The 24153-nt window shown below is 32.6% G+C and overlaps 2 protein-coding genes across 2 annotated transcripts; one reads left to right on the top strand and one right to left on the bottom strand.

Annotated features, from left to right (window-relative positions):
• Positions 1-17941: 17941 nt before the first annotated feature.
• Positions 17942-21678, top strand: LOC139896215 (serine/threonine-protein kinase D6PK-like). Its single transcript, XM_071878809.1, has 3 exons — positions 17942-18129; positions 19037-20213; positions 20699-21678. The coding sequence occupies exons 2-3, from the start codon at positions 19111-19113 to the stop codon at positions 21480-21482; spliced, it is 1887 nt and encodes a 628-aa protein (XP_071734910.1). The 5' UTR covers positions 17942-18129; positions 19037-19110; the 3' UTR covers positions 21483-21678.
• A 125-nt stretch (positions 21679-21803) lies between these two features.
• On the bottom strand, positions 21804-22126 carry LOC139900039 (uncharacterized). The gene is made up of 2 exons (XM_071882850.1): positions 21959-22126; positions 21804-21860 (listed from the first exon to the last, which is right to left on the bottom strand). The coding sequence occupies exons 1-2, from the start codon at positions 22124-22126 to the stop codon at positions 21813-21815; spliced, it is 216 nt and encodes a 71-aa protein (XP_071738951.1). The 3' UTR covers positions 21804-21812.
• Positions 22127-24153: the final 2027 nt, after the last annotated feature.

Raw genomic sequence — 24153 nt, 5'->3', positions numbered from 1 at the left:
ATTAACAATGAAATACATATGTAAAAATAAGACTACTAACTTAATGATTTCGAAACGAGACATATATGTAACGATTATCGTTGTAACGACATTTAACTGTATATATATCATACTAAGATATATTATATATCATAATATCATGATAATATAACAATTTAACATCTAATTTGTTATAATAAACAATGGGTTAACAACATTCAACAAGATCGTTAACCTAAAGGTTTCAAAACAACATTTACATGTAACGACTAACGATGACTTAACGACTCAGTTAAAATGTATATACACGTAGTGTTTTAATATGTATTCATACACTTTTGAAAGACTTCAATACACTTATCAAAATACTTCTACTTAACAAAAATGCTTACAATTACATTCTCGTTCAGTTTCATCAACAATTCTACTCGTATGCACCCGTATTCGTACTCGTACAATAAACAGCTTTTAGATGTATTTACTATTGGTATATACACTCCAATGATCAGCTCTTAGCAGCCCATGTGAGTCACCTAACACATGTGGGAACCATCATTTGGAAACTATCATGAAATATCTCATAAAATTACAAAAATATGAGTAATCATTCATGACTTATTTACATGAAAACAAAATTACATATCCTTTATATCTAATCCATACAACAACGACCAAAAACACCTACAAACACTTTCATTCTTCAATTTTCTTCATCTAATTGATCTCTCTCAAGTTCTATCTTCAAGTTCTAAGTGTTCTTCATAAATTTCAAAAGTTCTAGTTTCATAAAATCAAGAATACTTCCAAGATTGCAAGTTTACTTCCAAGTTTTCTAAATCCATTCCAAGTAATCATCCAAGATCAAGAAACCTTTGTTAATTACAGTAGGTTATCTTTCTAATACAAGGTAATAATCATATTCAAACTTTAAATCAATTTCTATAACTATAACAATCTTATTTCGAGTGGAAATCTTACTTGAAATTGTTTTCGTGTCATGATTCTGCTTCAAGAACTTTCAAGCCATCCAAGGATCCTTTGAAGCTAGATCTATTTTCTCATTTCCAGTAGGTTTATCCAAGGAACTTGAGGTAGTAATGATGTTCATAACATCATTCGATTCATACATATAAAGCTATCTTATTATAAGGTTTAAACTTGTAATCACTAGAACATAGTTTAGTTAATTCTAAACTTGTTCGCAAATAAAAGTTAATCCTTCTAACTTGACTTTTAAAATAAAATAAACACATGTTCTATATCTATATGATATGCTAACTTAATGATTTAAAACCTGAAAACACGAAAAACACCGTAAAACCGGATTTACGTCGTCGTAGTAACACCGTTGGCTGTTTTGGGTTAGTTAATTAAAAACTATGATAAACTTTGATTTAAAAGTTGTTATTCTGAGAAAATGATTTTTATTATGAACATGAAACTATATCCAAAAATTATGGTTAAACTCAAAGTGGAAGTATGTTTTCTAAAATGGTCATCTAGACGTCGTTCTTTCGACTGAAATGACCACCTTTACAAAAACGACTTGTAACTTATTTTTCCGACTATAAACCTATACTTTTTCTGTTTAGATTCATAAAATAGAGTTCAATATGAAACCGTAGCAATTTGATTCACTCAAAACGGATTTAAAATGAAGAAGTTATGGGTAAAACAAGATTGGATAATTTTTCTCATTTTAGCTACGTGAAAATTGGTAACAAATCTATTCCAACCATAACTTAATCAACTTGTATTGTATATTATGTAATCTTGAGATACCATAGACACGTATACAATGTTTCGACCTACCATGTCGACACATCTATATATATTTCGGAACAACCATAGACACTCTATATGTGAATGTTGGAGTTAGCTATACAGGGTTGAGGTTGATTCCAAAATATATATAGTTTGAGTTGTGATCAATACTGAGATACGTATACACTGGGTCGTGGATTGATTCAAGATAATATTTATCGATTTATTTCTGTACATCTAACTGTGGACAACTAGTTGTAGGTTACTAACGAGGACAGCTGATTTAATAAACTTAAAACATCAAAATATATTAAAAGTGTTGTAAATATATTTTGAACATACTTTGATATATATGTATATATTGTTATAGGTTCGTGAATCAACCAGTGGCTAAGTCTTACTTCCCGACGAAGTAAAAATCTGTGAAAGTGAGTTATAGTCCCACTTTTAAAATCTAATATTTTTGGGATGAGAATACATGCAGGTTTTATAAATGATTTACAAAATAGACACAAGTACGTGAAACTACATTCTATGGTTGAATTATCGAAATCGAATATGCCCCTTTTTATTAAGTCTGGTAATCTAAAAATTAGGGAACAGACACCCTAATTGACGCGAATCCTAAAGATTGATCTATTGGGCCTAACAAACCTCATCCAAAGTACCGGATGCTTTAGTACTTCGAAATTTATATCATATCCGAAGGGTGTCCCGGAATGATGGGGATATTCTTATATATGCATCTTGTTAATGTCGGTTACCAGGTGTTCACCATATGAATGATTTTTATCTCTATGTATGGGATGTGTATTGAAATATGAAATCTTGTGGTCTATTGTTACGATTTGATATATATAGGTTAAACCTATAACTCACCAACATTTTTGTTGACGTTTAAAGCATGTTTATTCTCAGGTGAATACTAAGAGCTTCCGCTGTTGCATACTAAAATAAGGACAAGATTTGGAGTCCATGTTTGTATGATATTGTGTAAAAACTGCATTCAAAAAACTGATTTCGATGTAACATATTTGTATTGTAAACCATTATGTAATGGTCGTGTGTAAACAGGATATTTTAGATTATCATTATTTGATAATCTACGTAAAGCTTTTTAAACCTTTATTTATGAAATAAAGGTTATGGTTTATTTTAAAAATGAATGCAGTCTTTGAAAAACGTCTCATATAGAGGTCAAAACCTCGCAACGAAATCAATTAATATGGAACGTTTTTAATCAATAAGAACGGGACATTTCATAAATGATGTTCATGTTCCTTCATACTCTTCGAATAGACAAGTATGTCGTCAATGAACACAATTACCGACTTGTCCAACATAGGTTGGCACACCCGGTTCATAAGATCCATGAATGCCGCAGGTGCATTCGTAAGACCAAAAGGCATAACTACGAATTCAAAATGCCCATAACGCGTTCGAAAATCCGTTTTCTCGATATCTTCCTCACGGACCCGCATTTGGTGATAGCCGGACCGTAGGTCGATTTTAGAGAAATACGTTGCACCTTGTTGGTCAAACAAATCGTCAATCCTAGGCAATGGATAACGATTCTTGATCGTCACTTTGTTCAACTCTCGATAATCGATGCACATCTGCATACTACCATCCTTCTTCTTCACGAATAAAACTGGAGCACCCCATGGCGAGGCACTCGGCCGAATGAAACCCTTTTCAAGAAACTCTTGGGTTTGATTTAACAACTCCTGCATTTCCGTCGGCGCTAAACGATAAGGAGTTTTAGCAATGGGGGTAGCCCCCTGAACCAACTCAATGCGAAATTCAACTTGTCTTCCCGCCGGAACACCCGGTAATTCATCCAGAAAAACGTCTTCGAATTCATTAACCACCGGAATTTCACGAATGGGTGGTGGCTCATCATGAGTATCAACAACATGGGCAAGAAAAGCCATGCCACCACTAACAAGGAAACGACGTGTCCGTACAAAAGTGCATATCGGTACAAGTCTTCTTCGCTTATCACCATGAATAATTAACTCTCCCCCACTAGGGGTTTTCACACGAATAGATTTTTCATGGCATGCAATATCGGCTCTATTATGATCGAGCCAATCCATACCAACAACGATATCAAAATCGTCCAAAGTCATCGGAATGAGATCAATTTTAAAGTTTTCGGCACCAAACACAACATTACAATTTTTACACACATCAACCACTAGCACCGTCTTGCCATCCGCTATTTCAACTTCTATCGGACGACTTAACTTAGCTAACAGTTTATTAAGTTTAGGCACAAATTTTGGTGACACAAACAATAAGTTTGCACCACTATCAAAGAGTATCCTTGCCGGATTAGAATTAACCATGAAAGTACCTGAGACAACTTCGTTAGATTGCTTGGCTTCCTCATTGGTCATCAAATAATTATGACCCCTAGCCGTACCCGCCGCCTTCTCTAGCCGCTTAACATTATCGTTGCGCAAATCAGGACACTCCGGCCTCTTGTGCCATTCTTTATTACAATTAAAACAAACAATTTTATTGGAAGATGAGTTCGTAAAATCACGGGCCAAGTGCCCTTGTCGACCACAATTGTAGCACATGGGTCCAAAACCCTTAGAAACCACCTTTCTCACACTACCGACGCTCTCGGTCACACTCTTGCTCTTCTTGTTCGAGTGGCTAGTAGCTTCAAATTTTCGTTTGCCAAAGGTGAAGTCACTCTTTCTTGGAGCAAGCGACTCAAAACCCTTAGCGATATCAAACAATTCATCAAAAGTCTTTGCCGAATTCCTACTAATCCTTTCTTGATAGTTATCATTCAAGGTTCGGTAGAAATCTTCTTTCAACATATGATCATTCCCGTCATACTCCTGGAAAAATTGGGTCTTTGATAAGAAAGTGGACTTGAGAGTGTTCAAATCCATTGACCCTTGCCTTAAAGTACGTAACTCGTCTTTAAGTTTTGAAAGATCGGCCGAAGTTCGATACTCCTTGAAAAATTCTTCTTTAAACTCGTCCCACGTCAAACTCATACTTTGTTCTTCGCCATAAAGTCGGATTTTCGCGTCCCACCACAACTTGGCATCACCCCTCATCATGCCACTACCAAACCTCGTCTTTTTATTGAGAGGGCACTCACTAGTACGAAAATCCCCCTCCATATCGGAGATCCATCGAGCAATCTTGAGTGGGTCTCATTCACCTTCAAAGGTGGGAGGTTGAGCATCTTTGAAGTTTTTATAGTGGAAATCTCGCCTTCCAGCGTTATCCTCTTTAAGAACAATCTTAACTTGTTCCTTGACTAGATTGACTACTTATTCATCAATCGAATCCAAGAACATCTTCTTAACATCCTCTAAGAAGGTCGCATGACGCCTTTGCATAATGGCCTCAACCTTGGTCGTAAACTCGACATCCTCGCTCGTACCCCCTTCATTGTTCTCGGGTCCGTTTCTCGTCTTCATACTATAAAACGGAAAAGATTAAGCAACGAAACTAAAGGACTTAACACATATGTATATACATATACACCACACTACCCCATCTTGCTCAACAATCGTCGTACATCGCTTAGATTATGAAGATTTTCTATTCCTTAAATTACGGAAATCAATCGTTAATACGTCAAGAGTTAAGACGAATCGCTATTCTTCATTTCACTCTTTTACGATAACTTCTCTCATACGCTTCGAATAATCGGATTATTTTATACGTCATGAAAACATACTTATTGTCAGCCATGACCACCCCAATCAAATTTCGGGACGAAATTTCTTTAACGGGTAGGTACTGTGATGACCCGGAAATTTTCGACCAAATTTAAACTTAATCTTTGTATGATTAACATTTCCGACACGATAAGCAAAGTCTGTAAAACTGAATCTCAAAATTTTTGAACTACTTTCATATATTCAAATACCTTTCAGTTGTTCTTGACGATTCGCGAACAATTATATGTATATAGATACATATATATATACTATAACTTGAAAACGTAACAATGTATTAATTGTTTGATACCGTATATTAAACTTATTGGTTTAAATATTTATTTGAATATATATGATAAGTTGGAATATTAATTGTATGAATAACTTGCGACGTATATTTAAAACATGTTTATGAATGTTGAAAATATATATTAACTTGGTCATAAAACGATTTGTTATTATATATATATATATTAACAAATAGCGAGACAATGATTTATAGAAGTAAATGACCAAAACACTCGAAAGTTTAAGATACACTTTGAATGATATAGTTTATTGATAATTTAAGACTATATTTTGACAAAGGTACGAGTCACAAAACGTAAATTGCGAGTTTTCTAAGCGTACGAAAATGCGTTCGAGAAACCGGAATCGGGACATAAGTCGAGTGACAACGTATGAGTCATCGAAATGAAAATTACAAGTCAACTATGCACATGAATTTAATATAATATATAATTAATTATTTAAATTATATATATTATATATATATATAATAATATGTCGACAAACAAGAAAACAAAAAAAATTGTGAGCTGGATTTTGGGGTCATGCGATCGCATGAGAAATATGCATAAAACCCATGCGATCGCATGGCGGTCAGGAATCAGAATTCTTCTATAAATAGCCCAAGTTTCTGCCGAATCCATTGCATTTAAACCTTTTTATTTCACTCAGTATTTATTATTATTATTATTATTATTATTATTATTATTATTATTATTATTATTATTATTATTATTATTATTATTATTATTATTATTATTAAGATTAATATTATTATTAATCTTATAATTAGGAGTATTATTATTAGTATTATTATACATAAAATACTACGACGAGGTCATGAGCAATTATTTTCAAAACAAACTTTTCGAGCGGGATAGAGCTAAGGAAACTATGGGATATAGCTATGGAGATTATGGGTAATGTTCATGGGTATTATTCGCAAGTCTAACCTAGTGTTTATCATCTCCGTTGCGTCTACGTACTTTCCTGCAATATTGAATCACAATATTGATACGTGAGCATTCATATCTTATCTTTTATATATTAATAGTGTATACATGTCTAGTGCTCGAGTATATATGTTTATGCATGCTAGTATGCTAAATTTCATCTTTAAACAGTTTATGATGAATCACGAATTAAATACATATATTACTAATAAAAGGTATATGATATGCATGTTTTTGGAAAGCTGGCGAAAAATTAATAATTTTTCATTTAGATATCGTATGATTTCGATGAACGAATTAAAAGATATGATCAACTGAATTATGATTGACATTAATTGAAATTGTTTTTGAATCTGCAATTAATATTTAAACAACTTGTTTATAAGATTGATAAATTGAATTTTTAAATATTACCAGCGGAGTAAATAAATTCTTATATAAAGCACATCTCGTTTTGTTGAACAATTGTCAAAATTGATTGTTTTATCATATTTTAAAGCCTTATAAAAACTATAGTTTAATTTTACAAAAATTAGGAAACTATGTGATATGTTAAAATGTTTCGATTGCCATGATCATTCAACTATTGTATTGAGTCAGATTGACTTTTTGAAATGACTTTTGATAACTTTTGTATGTCGATCTCGAGCATTAGGATTGTGATACACTATGACCTGACCTAGCTTGATAGAAAATTATTGACCAACATATGTTCTCTAGGTTGAGATCTACGGTTATTTGGTATTCCAAGTTTCGGTCACATTTCGGTGAACGACTTTATGTGCTGCTATGGTGAGTTTTATTTGCTCCCTTTTTAATTGCTTTTGCAATCTATATTTTTAGGCTGAGAATACATGCACTTTATTTTAAATGCAATGGATACAAGTACATACTTAATTCTACACTGAGTTTGAACCGAAAATCCCTTAGCTTTGGTAACTAGTAACTGCCGGTTATAAGAACTGGTGGGCGCGAGTAGTAGTATATGGATCCATAGGGCTTGACATCCCCGTCCGAGCTAGAGCACTAGCCTTTTAACGGATGTATGCTATTTGAGAAGCGTACACGTTGGTTTGCGTGTATTATTAAGATAATTATACAAAGGGTATAAATTATATATACGTTAAGTTTAGTTACCAGGGTGCTCAATTTTGTAGAATATTTTGATAAACGTTTCTGGATGAAACAACTGAAATCTTGTGATCCACCTTTATGTACAGATTATGCAAAACATTAAAACTATGAACTCACCAACCTTTGTGTTGACACTTGTTAGCATGTTTATTCTCAGGTTCCCTAGAAGTCTTTCGCTATTTGCTTATATGTTAGACAAACTATGTGCATGGAGTCTTACATGGCATATTTTTCAAGGAAACGTTGCATTCACCAAATCATCACCATGTATCTTATTTTGACTGCATTGTCAACGGAAGTACTATTGTAAACTATTATATTACGGTGATTGTCTATATGTAGAAATCATCAGATGTCGAAAACCTTGATTTAAATATTCATTTATGGTGTGCCTTTTCAAAAGAATGCAATATTTACAAAACGTATCATATAGAGGTTAAATACCTCGCAATGAAATCGATGAATGACGTGTTCATCCATATGGATTTGGAGCGATCGTCACAGTTGGTATCAGAGCGTTGGTCCTAGCGAACCAGGTCTTGCATGAGTGTGTCTAACTGATAGTTGTTAGGATGCATTAGTAAGTCTGGACTTCGACCGTGTCTGCATGTTAAAAGTTTTGCTTATCATTTCTTGTCGAAAATTACATGCTTATCACTCTTAAGTCTATACACGTTTTCCTGCATTTATTGCATAAATAGTGTATAGACAAAAATTCATATCTTAGCGTATATGTTACTGTAAACTTTTCCTGACATCTTCCGAAAATTTCTCCGTAATTTATGGGATTTTGGTATTATATATACATATGTAAATTATGTATTGAAGAGTACCAATCTAAATTCTATAATCTATCTTATATCAAAAATCAATTCCCTGATTATACAAGATGGATCACGTATCTAGTTCAAATTCCTTAAATTCCGACAGCTATTCCGATATGGATATTCACCTGAACTCCGAAGACAGTGTAACCGGAATGGATCAACCAATTAGCCATCATCTATTCTGGATGAATTGGGGATGGGTTCGTAGCCTACTTAATCATTGGAGACAAGAAGAAGGCGATCCCTTCCATCCACCCTATTGCCCTCTTGGCGAAGAACCTAAAGCACTTATCGGCGAACCTGTTCGTAATACCATTTTCTCTCTCATTTCCAGAGTATCTAGTCATGATTATATACTATCTCACATTATAAATCTTATTCATCCGCTCGTCCGAACGGACAATCATCCCGGTGTAGTAGAAGAAGTCAACGAGCTTCGTGCTCGAGTGGTGACTTTAGAGAATATGGTACAAAGTTTACAAGCACTAGCAGCATCACCAGCATCAATAGTACCATCATCATTAATGCCAACAGTATCATTACCACCACCAACAACAACATTCGCATCCCACACCTCAACATCACAATCTGTACCTCGAACATCAACGTCATACGCACCATAGATACCAAGGAATACCAACAACAACAAACGATGAAGTATTGATTCATAACTTCATCGAAGAAATATTCTGCAGAGAATATGTAGTTTCTAAAAGTTTTAGAGATTAAATATTCTAGTCCTAGTCAAAAACCAGATGAGATTAATATTATGTTAACTCATTAAATCCATGATTACATCTAAAGAAAATATATATGTAGGTATATTTTCATAAAGATTGTAATTAAGAAAATTCTTTTGTACAAACTGATAATGGTGAGAATATTTTAGCGGGTAGGTAATACCCGAGAGATATATAAATTCACAATTAATATGTTACATTCTTCGATTCTGATTCAACAAATCATCAACTATACTCACTACTTTCACAACAATATATATGCTTTTATAAAAATCAAAACAACCATCCTCATCCAAATTTGATTACATATTTTGATTTTGAATCAAAATACAAGTCAAGATTTAACAAAAGACATCATTCTTAGATTCCTACATCTTTCGAAGCTATACTTTGACTTCAAAACTGTGCTAGAATATCACTTTTATTCATAAAACCCAGAAAAAATATTTGTGTCATTCAAAATCCTAGAACATCATATGAATATTAACGATTATGATCGGTGTTCAAACCCTTCGAAATTCCTGAAGACACTTCAAATAATGAACAATTGAGATGATGATCCAACCACATGTTACCCACGGTCATGCACCTGAAAAACCCTCGAAACCAAAGTCATAGTTTAAAACGTATCCGTGTCAGACCCTTTGGCATTTATTAGCAAAAATAACTTTTCAATCCCTTTTCAAAGTAGACAGTTTTGTCACAGCTCCAGCAAATCAACTTCAATTATTCATTCGATAAGCCTTATTATAACAATTACCCCTTCATCATTGTTACCGGGAAATCTTTCATATCTCGCCACATTAGTAGTAAACTTATCAATAACTTCATTGATCTTTAAGCCTCTCCGAAAAATCACGATACTTATTCATTGAAACTCTATCAAGTACTCATCTACAACTTGTAACAACAATTGTCATACCAACTACTGGGAATTAACAATCAGTATTTTGAATTTCGTAGCAATTTTACGCCGACAGTTATATATATACATATAACGTCTATCTCCTAGACTTACACACTTCGAATGTGAAGTTTCTGAAAAACACCCTAAACTGCGAACTAGTTCTCGAAATTTTGAAAGATGCTGATGAAGCAGCAAAAACTGTAAACGACCTTAACAGTAAAAAATTTGATGATAAAGAATAGTGTGTTGGCAAAGCTCAGAAAAAGAGAAGGTTTGGAACTGGAAAACGAATTGAGCAAAGTATGAAGGAGGTTGTGGACAAATCACAAAGACTAAACCTGCCTTCAAAGAATCCAAATGATTCAGTATCTGCTAAAGTCATTAACGAATACCTTGCTCCTGACTCTAAACCCTTGTAGACAATATTCTTCATCATCCTCTGATATTAGAAATTTTAAGATATCATCGTATCTTTCATTATAAATATCCTCCATATTTCTGAAGATATTTCCATAATTATTTTTATCTGAAATAATTTATCTCTTTGCACCATCTGTATTATATCATAAAAGAAACTATTTTAGTTTCTAAATTCTGAAATCTTCAAGTTTAAAATATGAATGTTTTTGAAGTAGTGTTGGGAATTGAAGCATGAGTTAGTATAATATAATGACACTTGATCAACGTGATTATATTACAGTAAGTCATGCTGAGTTTCTAAATGGGACATGACGATTCACAGACCATACCGTCATCATGTGCCATGTTACACGACTCTGGTATTCTATTTAACCTCTAAGAATATCAAGAAAATATTTTCTTGATGATTCGGTCTTTTCCGGATATTCTGGTAATTTAACAAATCAAGATCGTGCCATTACCATTTTCTTCTTAGAACATTAACAATGTTCATTCCAAAATTCATATCTGCGAATTCTGGACCATTACAAGCAATGCTTAGTCACAAGAAGAAGAAACGATGGGACAAAACTCCGAAATAGAAATTGGGGTATAAATCGCATCAAATAAAAGAAAACATTAACTGGGGATGACAATAATTATAGAAGACAGAAGCAGGAACTTTGAAATATAAGGGAGAATATAAAGCCCGATAACAACACATAAATTACAAACCGTGTATATCAATGTTTATCGCAGCATAAAGACACGGGAGAATTAAAAGCACTATAACCCCAAGGGCAAAGTAGAAGTAAGCAGATTCCTCCGGTGGTAGATGAAAAAGAAGAATGACAGATATGAAAGTTAGGAGTATATCAAGAATCAGAACTGGATGAAGAATTTTTCACAATCTTTTGAAAATAGGAAATGAGGAAGAAGATGTAAGAGTGATGAAAATAATGAAACGGAAGAGGTCAATTTATAGCGAAATATCAAACATAGCAATCGAGGCAAATTACGCATTTAATCAAAAGAAATCTTAATTTTCTTAAATTCCGAAGAATCAAATCTTATTTAGATTATGAAGATTTTCTATTCCTTAAATTACGGAAATCAATTGTTAATACGTCAAGAGTTAAGACGAATCACTATTCTTCATTTTACTCTTTTACGATAACTTCGCTCATACGCTTCGAATAATCGGATTGTTTTATCCATATTATTCAACGGTGATAAAACTCTATTTATCAACACATATACGTCATGAAAACATACTTATTGTCAGCCATGACTACCCCAATCAAATTTCGGGACGAAATTTCTTTAACGGGTAGGTATTGTGATGACCCGGAAATTTTCGACCAAATTTAAACTTAATCTTTGTATGATTAACATTTCCGACACGATAAGCAAAGTCTGTAAAACTGAATCTCAAAATTTTTGAACTACTTTCATATATTCAAATACCTTTCGGTTATTCTTGACGATTCGCGAACAATTATATGTATATAGATACATATATATATATATATATATATATACTATAACTTGAAAACGTAACAATGTATTAATTGTTTGATACCGTACATTAAATTTATTGGTTTAAATATTTAGTTGAATATATATGATAAGTTGGAATATTAATTGTATGAATAACTTGCGACGTATATTTAAAATGTGTTTATGAATGTTGAAAATATATATTAACTTGGTCATAAAACGATTTGTTATTATATATATATATATTAACAAATAGCGTGACAATGATTTATAGAAGTAAATGACCAAAACACTCGAAAGTTTAAGATACACTTTGAATGATATAGTTTATTGATAATTTAAGACTATATTTTGACAAAGTTACGAGTCACAAAACGTAAATTGCGAGTTTTCTAAGCATACGAAAATGCGTTCGAGAAACCCGAACCGGGACATAAGTCGAGTGACAACGTACGAGTCATCGGAATGAAAATTACAAGTCAACTATGCACATGAATTTAATATAATATATAATTAATTATTTAAATTATATATATATTATATATATATATATATATATATATATATATATATATATATATATATATATATATATATATATATATATATATATATATATATATATGTCGACAAACAAGAAAACAAAAAAAATTGTGAGCTGGATTTTGGGGTCATGCGATCGCATGAGAAATAGGCATAAAACCCATGCGATCGGATGACGGTCAGGAATCAGAATTCTTCTATAAATAGCCCAAGTTTCTGCCTAATCCATTGCATTTAAACCTTTTTATTTCACTCAGTATTTATTATTATTATTATTATTATTATTATTATTATTATTATTATTATTATTATTAAGATTAATATTATTATTAATCTTATAATTAGGAGTATTATTATTAGTATTATTATACATAAAATACTACGACGAGGTCATGAGCAATTATTTTCAAAACAAGCTTTTCGAGCGGGATAGAGCTAAGGAAACTATGGGATATAGCTATGGAGATTATGGGTAATGTTCATGGGTATTATTCGCAAGTCTAACCTAGTGTTTATCATCTCCGTTGCGTCTACGTACTTTCCTGCAATATTGAATCACAATATTGATACGTGAGCATTCATATCTTATCTTTTATATATTAATAGTGTATACATGTCTAGTGCTCGAGTATATATGTTTATGCATGCTAGTATGCTAAATTTCATCGTTAAATAGTTTATGATGAATCACGAATTAAATACATATATTACTAATAAAAGGTATATGATATGCATTTTTTGGAAAGCTGGAGAAAAATCAATAATTTTTCATTTAGATATCGTATGATTTCGATGAACGAATTAAAAGATATGATCAACTGAATTATGATTGACGTTAATTGAAATTGCTTTTGAATCTGCAATTAATATTTAAACAACTTGTTTATAAGATTGATAAATTGAATTTTTAAATATTACAGGCGGAGTAAATAAATTCTTATATAAAGCACATCTCGTTTTGTTGAACAATTGTCAAAATTGATTGTTTTATCATATTTTAAAGCCTTATAAAAACTATAGTTTAATTTTACAAAAATTAGGAAACTATGTGACATGTTAAAATGTTTCGATTGCCATGATCATTCAACTATTGTATTGAGTCAGATTGACTTTTTGAAATGACTTTTGATAACTTTTGTATGTCGATCTTGAGCATTAGGATTGTGATACACTATGACCTGACCTAGCTTGATAGACAATTATTGACCAACATATGTTCTCTAGGTTGAGATCTACGGTTATTTGGTATTTCAAGTTTCGGTCACATTTCGGTGAACGACTTTATGTGCTGCTAAGGTGAGTTTCATTTGCTCCCTTTTTAATTGCTTTTGCAATCTATATTTTTGGGCTGAGAATACATGCACTTTATTTTAAACGCAATGGATACAAGTACATACTTAATTCTACACTGAGTTTGAACCAAAAATCCCTTAGCTTTGATAACTAGTAACTGCCGGTTATAAGAACTGGTGGGCGCGAGTAGTAGTATATGGATCCATAGGGCTTGACATCCCCTTCTGAGCTAGAGCACTAGCCTTTTAACGGACGTATGCTATTTGAGAAGCGTACACGTTGGTTTACGTGTATTATTAAGATGATTATACAAAGGGTATAATTATATATACGTTAAGTTTAGTTACCAGGGTGCTCAATTTTGTATTATATTTTGATAAACGTTTCTGGATGAAACAACTGAAATCTTGTGATCCACCTTTATGCACAGATTATGCAAAACATTAAAACTATGAACTCATCAACCTTTGTGTTGACACTTGTTAGCATGTTTATTCTCAGGTTCCCTAGAAGTCTTCCGCCGTTTGCTTATATGTTAGACAAGCTATGTGCCTAGAGTCTTACATGACATATTTTTCAAGGAAACGTTGCATTCACCAAATCATCACCATGTATCTTATTTTGACTGCATTGTCAACGGAAGTACTATTGTAAACTATTATATTACGGTGATTGTCTATATGTAGAAATCATCAGATGTCGAAAACCTTGATTTAAATATTCATTTATGGTGTGCCTTTTCAAAAGAATGCAATATTTACAAAACGTATCATATAGAGGTCAAATACCTCGCAATGAAATCGATGAATGACGTGTTCATCCATATGGATTTGGAGCGATCGTCACACAATAAGTACTCGATCAACACACAAACTAGTTGGGCTAAAAGCCAATAACTTACACATGTGCATTTAATGACTTAATGCATTAAATGCCCCATTTTTGCCAAGACCGACTGTGACAATCCGGAAATTTTTGATCAAATTTAAACTTTATCTTTAAATGATTTAATGTTTTCGACAAGATAAGCAAAGTCTGTAATGTTAAGTCACGAAAGTTTTGGAACTATATTCATGTAATCAATTAATCTTTGACTGTTCTCGAAAATTCACGAACAATATATATATAACTTAATGTGCATATATATATATATATATATATATATATATATATATATATATATATATATATATATATATATATATATATATATGATTTCAAGTTATTTAGTAAACGATAGTAGCATTCGATTATTGATTCGTTTGATATTTAGATAAGTTAACTAAAACGTTTAAGATGAACCAGTAAAACACTAATTTGCTACAGTATTTTCGAATTTCTACAGTACCCGAAAAGCTACAGTGTTTTCGAATTTCCACCATCAGGAAGCCTTAGAGTAACAGTAATGCATAAATAATTAGCCTCTTTTTCACTGAAACATATTATCAAACAGTTGGTATGCATAAATGATACATATGATAAGGTTCAAATCAAATCACTCATAGATTCTAGTGTATGTATTAACATTAAAAGTGCAATAATCAATACCAGTACCAGTCACCAATTGGTTAAGTTAGACCTAATCTAACAACCGTATTGTAAATCTAACAAGTAAAAAGGATAAAAGAGGAATCAAATCATATAAGTTCGATTGAAGAAAAACCTGTGATTATTTCTGTTATGTGTTTGGCTAATGAAGCATGGAGATTTGAGAGCGAGAATGAACAAAATTGATCTGGTAATGTGTATAACATTCCATAGGGGAATAGTATATCTCATTAAGCAGGTGGTGGCATCAAGAAGGCAAAGGAGGATGGATAATGAGTCACCAATTGGTTGTGTTGATCCATTTCGTACACCTGTTGAATAAGAGAAACAGCCGATCTAAACGGGTGACCCGACCCTGTTGCCTATTCAACCAATAACAACTTGCCACGTGGCAGATGCAGGAGCTTAATGGGAAAAAACCTCTTTATGTATAGTAGTAAGATAAGATATAGAGATTCCACATTTTGTATAAGCATTAAGTTATGTAACAAAACTATATTGTATTTTAGTATAATTTTGGACGAAGAGTTTTAGATATTAGTAAAGTGAAAAATGTAGTTATTCAAGTTGTGTGCATCCATATTTTAAATTAACAAAATTTAAGTCCATAAAGAAAGATATATGACCAAAACATTGATAAATCGCAAATATTTCTGCAAGCCTTTACCATTTTTGTGATATTTTTTTTTTCTTCATATTGTCTCCATTCATACCTCAAAAGCTACAAATCTCATTACTTACTCAACTTTTTTTTTTTAATGTGAGTCGAGAATCCCTCCATGCCCCAATTAGAATTTGCCATTAATCTCGATATGCCTTATATGCCACATACTTATGAGTAAAAAAATTATTCACACACACAGACACACACACACACACACACACACACATACATACATACATACATACATACATACATACATACATACATACATCAGTTTGGGATCATCCAGAGGGAACTAAACCACTCACACGATCATCTCCCGCAGTTGCATAATCCGCCTCAACTGTTGCCCTGGAGGAAACCGGACCAATCCGAGGGCATGACCGGTAAAACCCCCTCTCCGCTGCCCTCGTAACGCGATGTGCGAAAAGCAACATTGAGTGTAATTCAAGATCAAGGAATATCATTTGTGCAATGTTGTCGATCCAGGGAATCGAACTCTCAACCTCTAACAAAGAGGTATGGGCCATTACCACTGGACCAACAACAAAATGATTATTAAAAAAAAAAAAAAAAAAAAATACCTCATTCTACATGAAAAATATTTATATTAAAAAAATATACGTTTTATTATTAATAAAAAATATGTCAACCTATGTCCCGTGTCATTTCTCACTAGGTCTAGATACGAGTGGTTGAACCAACTTCAATTTTGGTAGAACTATTTTGACCAAAAAATAACTCTAAATCAATTTTTTTTTTTTTTTTTTTTTTGTTGATTAAAAAAGTATTCTTCACAGGTTAAGTTAGATATTTAATAAAAAAATTAAAGACATTAGAAAGAAAGTATTATAAAAGTTCCTAGTGTTTGCAACTATTATTATTATATTATTGATTATTATTCTTAAATAATTATTACTCCATATTATTATATCATACCTATATACTAAAAGTCACGGCTTTTTCGTCGTTCAAGTTGTTTCTGATTGTCGTTTTGAATTTGCACACTACAAACGGTCTCTCAACTTCGGTTATATTTACTCAACGACCCCTCAAGTTTACACTTTTTACGGGGTAAAAGTGTAAATATATAATTTTATTAAAATAAAAGAAACTAATTCCACCCGAATTTATAGCGGGCTCTATCTTCTCGCTCGGTTTGAGTTAAAATTTTCCGAGACCACCGTTCAACTCGAAAAAATCTTACGGACTAACTATACGCGAAACAAACACTTCAAAAAACGCTAAACACCTCGAGCTATCTTCAATACATATACATACACTTATGATAACAACACAAACTACCTACATCATATCGATGATTATGTTTCCATTTTTTGCACAATCTTCGTGACGTTAAAAATGCATATGCCATTAGGTATGCTAGGTACTAACATGTATCCAAAAACACCCGTAGCAAAATGTTTTTATTACCGTAAATACATAACGCTACGTTAACTATGATTATGTAACCCGAAATGCACCGCGTCATCGCGCGGGTTATTATTATTATTGTTATTATTATTATTATTATTATTATTATTATTATTATTATTATTATTATTATTATTTATAAATTAGTTGATTAATTAATATAATTATAATTATTATTTATAATAATTTTTTTACTTTTATACGTAATATACTCCGTAATAAATAAAAGGAGGAAGAAAAACTATTTTTATTTGAAAGCAGCAGCAGCAGCCTAGCAGGAGGAAAAAAACAGTAATACTTCTCGTGATTTCAATTCATTTAATTTCAAACCTTCATTCTCTCGTGCCATAAATTACTAAACACCTTCCTTCTTTTTTTTACTACTCGTATAATTTACCTTTATCATTTATACATCATCAACCCTAGTTCTTGTTCATCCCCAAAATTAGCTCTTTCAGGTAACTGAATTTACCCTATTTCTCACATGTTATTTTATCGTATAATTAATTTCATATCTTACGTATACGTATAATTACCCTAGTTTTTGTGAATTTTCGCTTATTATTTTTTGTCTACTTTAGACTACGGATGAATCTAAAACTGCTAGCACTAGTATACTTTTGTCGTTAAGATATTCAATTATACAATTATATATGTTGCTAATTTCTTATAAGGAACGAATATTTACATAATTATTTTTTGGCTGTGTTTATTTATATAATAATACCAGTAGGATATTATCCTGTTTGTTATGTTTTAAATTCCAAGTTTGGTACTTTAATTCGATTTAATTTGATTTATCAAGTCATATGAGCTGTGATGGAATTTAATTTGTTACATATAGAATTCAAAGTGTTGAAACCTGAACATATATAAATATGTTAAGTTAATTCACAAATTATTTCATGTCTAGTTTTGAGTTAGGTTCTTTGTTTACATGTGGTCCAGTCTTTGTTTTCGATTTCTATCATTCTAGCATCAACTAATGGGTCCAAAATATATTCAATTTTGAATACTAGGCTGACAAAATGACTGTTAATTGACCGAAATGAATAGAAAAAACGTTTCTACATTAGTTGGATGTCATTGTTAGTATCGGTGTTTGATGTTCCATTAGTTTTCGATTCAAGAAAGTTCATCACAAATTGCTTATCCTTAGTAATTATATTTATATAACCAACCAATTGACCCAATTTGTATGATTGTAGATCTTGGAGGTTTATGATATATTTAAATAAAAGTATGACGTCCTTTAGGATTGTGTCTTGCAATAGGTTATCGAAGATATTGTTTGCAAATGGTACTTGTATTATTATTTAAAGATAATATCATTGCTCTACTGAAAAATGAATAAAAAAATTGCAGGGGATACAAGCGGTCTACTCTAGAAATGGTTAATATAGACTCGTAAAGGCTGATGGTGTAATAAGTCAATCAACATGGGGGCTTTTTACGGCACTAGTGAAATCGTTGAATTGGAAGAATCTAGTAAAGTTAAAAAACGGTTTGATGTTGAAGATGAAATCAGCCGACTTGTTGAGTCAATTAGGGTTACTGCAAGGACCAAGGGTTTACCCCAAGTTGTTAAAGATAGACATAAGAAATCCATGAAAAGACCAATGAGAATTGGCCCATATCAATCATCACAAACTGGAACTTCAGAACCCGTTAATTTAAAGCAGGCACTGAGAGGATTAAGCATATCGCATGCGTCAGAAATGGCAGCTATAAAGAGATCATCAAAACAAGCACGGGTTTCAGTAGTATTGGAAGGTGGACCGGTCAAACGGTCACAGGTAGCATCAAGTGAAGACTACAATGATAATATTAGTTATCAACAGGTTTCTAATATTCCAGAAAAAACATCAGTGACAGAATTGGTGCAGAACAGAAACCTTAAATTGAAACTTTCTTCTTTATCCATCCGTTCTAAAAAGAAACTTCTGGTTTTAGACGAAATCCAACCGTCCTCGGTTGTTAATAAACCAGAATTAGTTACAGAAGTTAAACAGAGAACTAATAATATACCCGATAGCAAATCAAGATCAAGAGAAAAAGGCGATTTTTCGCAGAGCTCAAAGAGTAGTGTTGGTGAATGCAGCAGCAGTACAAGTTTTAGTTGTGATAGCGGTGTTAGCAGAAGTTGGTGTAGGCCCCACATGTCAAGAGATTCAAGATGGGAAGCTATTAGTTGTGCGCAAAAGCAACATGGAGGCTTAAATATAAGAAACTTCAAGTTGGTCAAAAAAATTGGAGGTGGAGACACTGGAAACGTTTATCTTGCTGAGCTTATCGGCTCGAATTGCTTTTTTGCTTTAAAAGTTTTGGATAACGAGGAGTTAGGCGTTAGGAAAAAAGCTATGCGGGCTCAAACCGAAAGGGAGATATTGCAATTGCTTGATCACCCGTTTCTCCCTACTTTATTTTCTCAGTTTACAACTGATAAATATTCATGCTTAGTTATTGAATATTGTCCTGGTGGTGATTTGCACGTGCTCAGACAAAAACAGCCCAACAATTGCTTCTATGAACAAGCTGCCAGGTAAAAATTACAGTAATTAAGATGTAATTACGCAGATAGTCCCTGCGTTTTACCCCAGTTTACTGATTTAGTGGCTAATTTTGTGTTGCGTTGCTAGTCCTCATGGTTTACATTTTTGCGTGGATAGTCTCTACGTCCAACGCTCGTTAATTCCTTCTTGTGGATTTTAGTTAGGGAAAAATCGTCAATTTTACTGTACTCATTTTATTTGACGTGGTTTACAAAATGGTTTGAATTGATGATTGTGAGAGAAGACACGTCAATAAGAAGGGGTAAAAGTTAAGATGACAATTTTGCCCTCACGTGATATGAACGTATGGCGAGTTAACGAAAAAATTAACAACCGTGAGACGGAGACACTATCCACCCAAAATTGTAAACCATGACGACTCTTAACACAAAAAAGTTCAGATCATTAATTAATTTTCCACTTTTTCGATTTTTAGTCGTCATTGTTTTGTTTATAGTTTTCTTTTTTAACGAAGGTTTTATGTTGCTGAAATCCTTCTTGCGTTGGAGTACTTACACATGCTTGGTATTGTATATCGCGACTTGAAACCAGAAAACATATTGATACGAGAAGATGGTCATATAATGCTAACAGATTTTGATTTGTCTCTAAGATGTGATCCGAACCCGACAATGATAAAACCGTCATCACCGCATGTCGAATGCCCAAAAGACACAGAGTCAAGCTGCATTGACCCGTTCTGTCTCCAACCATCTTGGCAAGTCCCCTGTTTCACTCCAAAAATATCTGCACCAAAGCTAAATTCCGATCCACCTGTCCAGCTCAGCGCTTTACCGCAACTAGTAGTTGAGCCCACGGGTACTCGGTCCAACTCCTTTGTTGGGACCCACGAGTACTTGGCTCCCGAGATCATAAAAGGTGAAGGCCATGGGAGTCCAGTAGACTGGTGGACATTTGGGATTTTATTATACGAGCTTTTATACGGTAGAACACCGTTTAAAGGCGTTGGAGATGATGATACATTAGCGAATGTTGTATCCCAGGGTCTAAAGTTTCCTGAAATCCCGATCGTGAGTACTCATGCAAGAGACTTGATTAAAAATTTGCTACAGAAGGATCCGGAAAATAGGTTAGGTTCGTTAAAAGGAGCTGCAGAGATCAAACAGCATCGGTTCTTTGAGGGTCTGAACTGGGCTTTGATACGTTGTGCAACCCCACCAGAGGTGCCTACTTTGTGCGATGTTACGAGTACTGGTCCAAAGGCTACAGGTGAGCGTTTGGTGTTAGATATGTTTTAACAGAGGTTGTTATAAAAGTAAACTGCTGGTTTATCTTTGTTGTACAACATAAATAAATACGGAGTAGTAACTTAAAATATCAGTAGTCTATTATTCTATTAATATATGTGTATAAATGTATAATGTACATGATGTAATACACGAAAGCTGATCATCTTCTATGTATGTACTGTTAACATGTGATTACAAGTAGTATATAAATTATGGTATTCATGAGCACAAATGTTTTCAACTTAATTATTTCATATGCTACAATTGATTTTACAGCAGACTGTAATACTGTATCATATATCATATCATAATTCATAATCATATAGATAGTATGAGTAGTTATTCTTTTTTTCCGATCCCATGAGACATGTTATAGATACCGCGTCCCTGCAAAAGTAACAGAATATTATAAGTAAAAGGAATAAACGGGTTAACGGATAACTGTAATTGGTTATTAGTAACAGTAGGAATTGAAATGAACTTACGATAAGATAAAGGGAAGAAGTTGCTAATGCAAGAGGAATAGCGACAGAAGTGATCTTGTCGAAAGGACCTTTAAGATAAGTTGGTTTATTATGGATGCTTTGAAAATACTTTTGCTTCTGGATGAGTTTCTCTCTTGGCCTAAAAGGTGGTTCAGGTTCCTCAACCATGTTGATGTATATTTGTGCTTTTGTTATGTATCAATTTCTGTGTGTTCATGAATGTGATAACATGATTACAGTGTGTTTTATATAGAGCATATACATAATACATGTAACAGGGCACACGATGGTTCGAGAATGGTGGAGAACTTGTGTATGAAATGACAGCATCTTGTGGGCCTTTTGGGCTTGCTCTATGGACAATTTGTATAATAAAGTTTTAATTCTGTAATTATTCAAGTTAGGGGGAGATTGATCAAAATGCTTTTACAATTGTATGGATATTATTTTTAAAATTTTAATGCTTTTATGGTACCATTTGCTTAGCCAATACAACGAAACTAACACATAAAAACTAATCGGAGACATTAAGATTTTGACCAAACCTTGCTGTTTCCCTCAAGTATATTAAATTTATCTAGTTTGAAACTTTTATTTAAGCTAAAGAGTGCAAATAGTCGATAGCCAATTTGATACAAAATATTGATGAAATTAAGGAATTTGACAAAGAAAAGTACATTGACATTAGGTGTTCTATTTCGTTTTAAACCATTTAATTCGAAAATCAAACCGAATCGGAATCAAAAAAATCAAACCGAATTGAAATTCATTTTTTTGTTCAATTTTAAAATATAAACTTCGATTTCCAATTTTACTTTTTTGAACTCGATTAAACCGAAAATCGAATTCAAAACTGAATTCAACTAAAAACACAAAAATTCTTACTCCAATATATATATATATATATAGACCACAAACTGTTTTCAAAATCAAAAATGAAGATTAAAATTGATTTTTTTTTAATGTTTGTGTTGGTTAATTTATGATTTTTTAGTTTTAAATGAAACCGAATTCAAATTCGATATTCGGTTTGGTTTTGAAATTCAATTCAGTTTTCGGTTTTAGTTCAAAAAATTTTAAAATTGAGAAAACCGAATCCAATAAACCGAATAAATCGAAGCCAAATCAATGAACACCTCTAACTGCATCTATCAAATTTCAGCTTTAGCTTCTAGCTTGTTATGGGAAACACTTTTAAAATCACTAATAAAAAAAAATACCAAACAAAACCCTATCGTATCGGTATGTCTATGTGATTATTCCAACTTTTGGGGACCTTTTTATTTTATTTTTTTTAGAAAGGCCAACTTTTGGGACTTTACTTGAAGTGGAAACATTGTGAAAAGTTATAAGTGACCTTTTATAATCGTTTTATAATCTAGAAGAATATGTCTGTACTCTGTACTGATATAAGGATTAAGAAATGGGCTATTGATCAAAACTATCATTTTAACAACGAACTATAACAATTCGCCCTATTTTTTATTTTTTTTGCAAAATGCCCTCGCAAGTCGCAAGGTGACCTTGCGACTAAGTCATGCGACGTTTCGATCGCCGAGTTGCAAGGTGGTCTTACGACTAGGTGTAACCAAGCACGATCGAAAATTTTCAAATTGCGATAACTTTTAACCAATACCTCGTATTTAGGCACCGTTTTATATGTATGTAAATTTTAGAGATCAATTTGTTTTTATTAAAACCAAAGTCCCAATATTTATTCAAAAAAATGACCGCAAATTGCGAGTTGCTATTTATGTATAAATGTGTGATTTACGAGTAGTGTAGTGTAATTTAAATTGATTGAGGTGATTCATTTAGTTTTAATTAAAATGGTTGATGGTTGATAATTAAACGAATTACAAATCAGAATGTTCTATAGCAACTTATGTGCGGTCAAAGTGCGTTTAAAAGTCCAATTTAGAATGTTCGACGCCAAGTCGCAAGCCCTAGTTGCAAGGCTCACAAGGCACCTTGCGACTTGCGAGAGCATTTTGACAATTTTTTTATGGAATCATTATAGTTCGTTGGTAAAATCGGCATTTTGGTCAATCGCCTTTAAGAAACTCAAGTAATTAGTTTAGGACCCGTGACTACTCGGGTTTGATAAAAGAATACTTTTATAAAATTATTTGGTAGTACATTTTTAGTTGTAATTTTTTCATTTTTTTTTCGAAAAGCAAATTATATTAATCACG

Source organism: Rutidosis leptorrhynchoides, chromosome 3, assembly GCF_046630445.1.
Source record: "Rutidosis leptorrhynchoides isolate AG116_Rl617_1_P2 chromosome 3, CSIRO_AGI_Rlap_v1, whole genome shotgun sequence".
Taxonomy (NCBI): domain Eukaryota; kingdom Viridiplantae; phylum Streptophyta; class Magnoliopsida; order Asterales; family Asteraceae; genus Rutidosis; species Rutidosis leptorrhynchoides.
This window is presented reverse-complemented; position numbering and strand designations above follow the sequence as displayed.

Coding starts and splice junctions, on each gene's coding strand:
- LOC139900039 (XM_071882850.1), bottom strand. CDS start 22,126: ATGGTTGAGGAACCTGAACCACCTTTTAGGCCAAGAGAGAAACTCATC. Junction 21,861..21,958: donor CTTCTTCCCTTTATCTTATC/GTAAGTTCATTT, acceptor TTACTTTTGCAG/GGACGCGGTATCTATAACAT.
- LOC139896215 (XM_071878809.1), top strand. CDS start 19,111: ATGGGGGCTTTTTACGGCACTAGTGAAATCGTTGAATTGGAAGAATCT. Junction 20,214..20,698: donor TTCTATGAACAAGCTGCCAG/GTAAAAATTACA, acceptor TTTTTAACGAAG/GTTTTATGTTGCTGAAATCC.